Genomic DNA, 2,112 nt, shown 5'->3' on the forward strand with positions numbered 1-2,112 from the left:
AATAAATAATATTAATATTAGTAATACTAAATAATAAATATTTTTATTTGTATATTAATAGTGTTGTGAAAAATTTTTAATATAAAATAATGAAAATTCAAATTATAAATAATGCATGTATTATATTTTAAATTCAAATAAAAATTATTAAAATATTAATTACTAAAATATTAATATTAAAATTATATTAAATGCTAAGATCAATATTATACATTATGTTAATAAAACAGGGAAGAAAAACTATTAAAAGAGTTTTATCAAAGTGAATTATTACTTACTGAAAATTGTTTGAAACAAAATCCTAAATCTTATTGGGTATGGTATCAACGAATATGGATTATGAACCATTTAGTGGAATGTGATTGGAAAAAAGAATTAATACTATGCAATAAATGTTTAAATTTGGATGACAGAAATTGTAAATTATTAAATATTGTTATTAAATATTTTAATTTTATTATTCATAATATAATAAAATATAATTTTTTTATAGTTCATTGTTGGAATTATAGAGAGTTTATTGTACAGAAAGCAGGAATTTCTCCTGAAGAAGAATTTCAATTTGCAACTTCAAAGATTTTAAATAATTTTTCTAATTATTCTTCTTGGCATTACAGAAGTCAATTATTATCAAAAATATTTCATAATTCCAATCAAAACAGTATTTATGAAAAAAAAAAAGAAGGTAATGTTTTTATAAGATATTAATACTAATTAATACTTGTTATTATTTAATCTATTTTAAGACTATTTTATAATATACAATATCAAAAATGTCTTTTTTTTTTAGAATTAGATCTAGTAATGAATGCTACATTCACAGATCCCAATGATTCTAGTGCTTGGTTTTATCAAAGATGGTTATTAAATACTCATGAATGTTCTCCTATTCTTTCTCAAGCATTGATAAAAGATAACAATGTGACCATTTTTGCTAATAAAAATATATCAATTGAATCAATATGTTTATTAATAAATAATGAAAATAAAATTGTTCAATGGAAATCTTGGCAAGAAACAAAAATGTCAAAATTATGGTTTGGAGAATTCAAAATGCAAATGAATCAAACAAAAAATATTGAAATTAATATTGAAGGAACATCTTATCCTTTATTCTGTATCAATCAGAAATGGATATATAGAAAAAAAAAATATAAATGTTGCTCTAATAAAGACCAATTATTAGAACAATTATCAAGTTATAAACAACTTATAAAAATGGAACCAACTAATAAATGGGCTTATTTAACTAGTATACTTTTAATGAAAAAGATTGATTTTATAAAATTTTATGAAAATATTTTAACAAATTTAAATATTCTTATCGATATTGATTCTCTTCGTTTTAATTATTATAAAGATTTACGTAAATATATTTAATATATTTGTTTATATATAAAAATTTTCTAATATCTATGTAATTAAAAATTATAAATTTTGATATATAAATTTATTTTTATTTATATAATTATTTTAATTATGGATTTTTATATTTTTTTTCTAACATTTCCATATCATCATTGTAGTAATATTTTTAAAAATTAAATAATAAATATTTTTTTTCAGGGAGCCAATTCATAATTAAATATAAAGTATATGAATTATGGAATATAGAAGAAGATCAAGAAATAAATTTAGAAATTGATCTTTCGGGATTAAACTTAACTACACTTAATAATAATGAATATCTTGGTTTCTTTGAACAAGTAAATCTTAGTGCAAACTGTTTATCAAATTTATTAAATCAATTATCTTTATTACAAAATTGTAAAAAATTATCACTTTCAAGTAATCAATTGAAAAATTTAAAAAAATTTCCTATATTACAAAATTTAGAAGTTTTGTCATTAAGGAATAATAAACTAAATAATTTAGAAGAAATACTACAATTATTAAAAAGACATAAATTAAAGTTGCTTGATTTAAGAGAAAATCCAATTTGTAATACCATAGAATTACAAACTAGTATTATACAAATCAATCCAGATTTACAATTATATATAAAATAATTTTTATAAATGCATACATATGCAATTATTTAATTTATTGAATAATTGAATATTGTAGAAATATAAAAAATAAAATTGTAAAATTGTTTATGGAATAAATGAA

At 18.1% G+C, this 2,112-nt stretch overlaps 2 protein-coding genes across 3 annotated transcripts in view; one reads left to right on the forward strand and one right to left on the reverse strand.

Annotated features, from left to right (window-relative positions):
• LOC102673785 (geranylgeranyl transferase type-2 subunit alpha) overlaps positions 1–2,103 on the forward strand; it is a 4,115-nt gene extending 2,012 nt beyond the window's left edge. Inside the window, exons 4-7 of one of the 2 annotated variants that reach the window (XM_031514177.1) lie at positions 231–418; positions 494–685; positions 791–1,366; positions 1,567–2,103. In XM_031514177.1, the coding sequence (XP_031370037.1) occupies positions 231–418; positions 494–685; positions 791–1,366; positions 1,567–2,009 (1,399 nt within the window). In that variant the 3' untranslated portion in view covers positions 2,010–2,103. The remainder of the gene's footprint in view (positions 1–230; positions 419–493; positions 686–790; positions 1,367–1,566) is intronic. The other variant, XM_006623608.2, reaches the window with a different exon arrangement.
• Positions 1–2,112, reverse strand: part of LOC102673920 (prostaglandin E synthase 2) — a 9,504-nt gene that overhangs the window by 5,158 nt on the left and 2,234 nt on the right. The window lies entirely within an intron of this gene.

This window comes from Apis dorsata, unplaced genomic scaffold (genome assembly GCF_000469605.1).
Source record: "Apis dorsata unplaced genomic scaffold, Apis dorsata 1.3 scaffold_920, whole genome shotgun sequence".
NCBI lineage: Eukaryota > Metazoa > Arthropoda > Insecta > Hymenoptera > Apidae > Apis > Apis dorsata.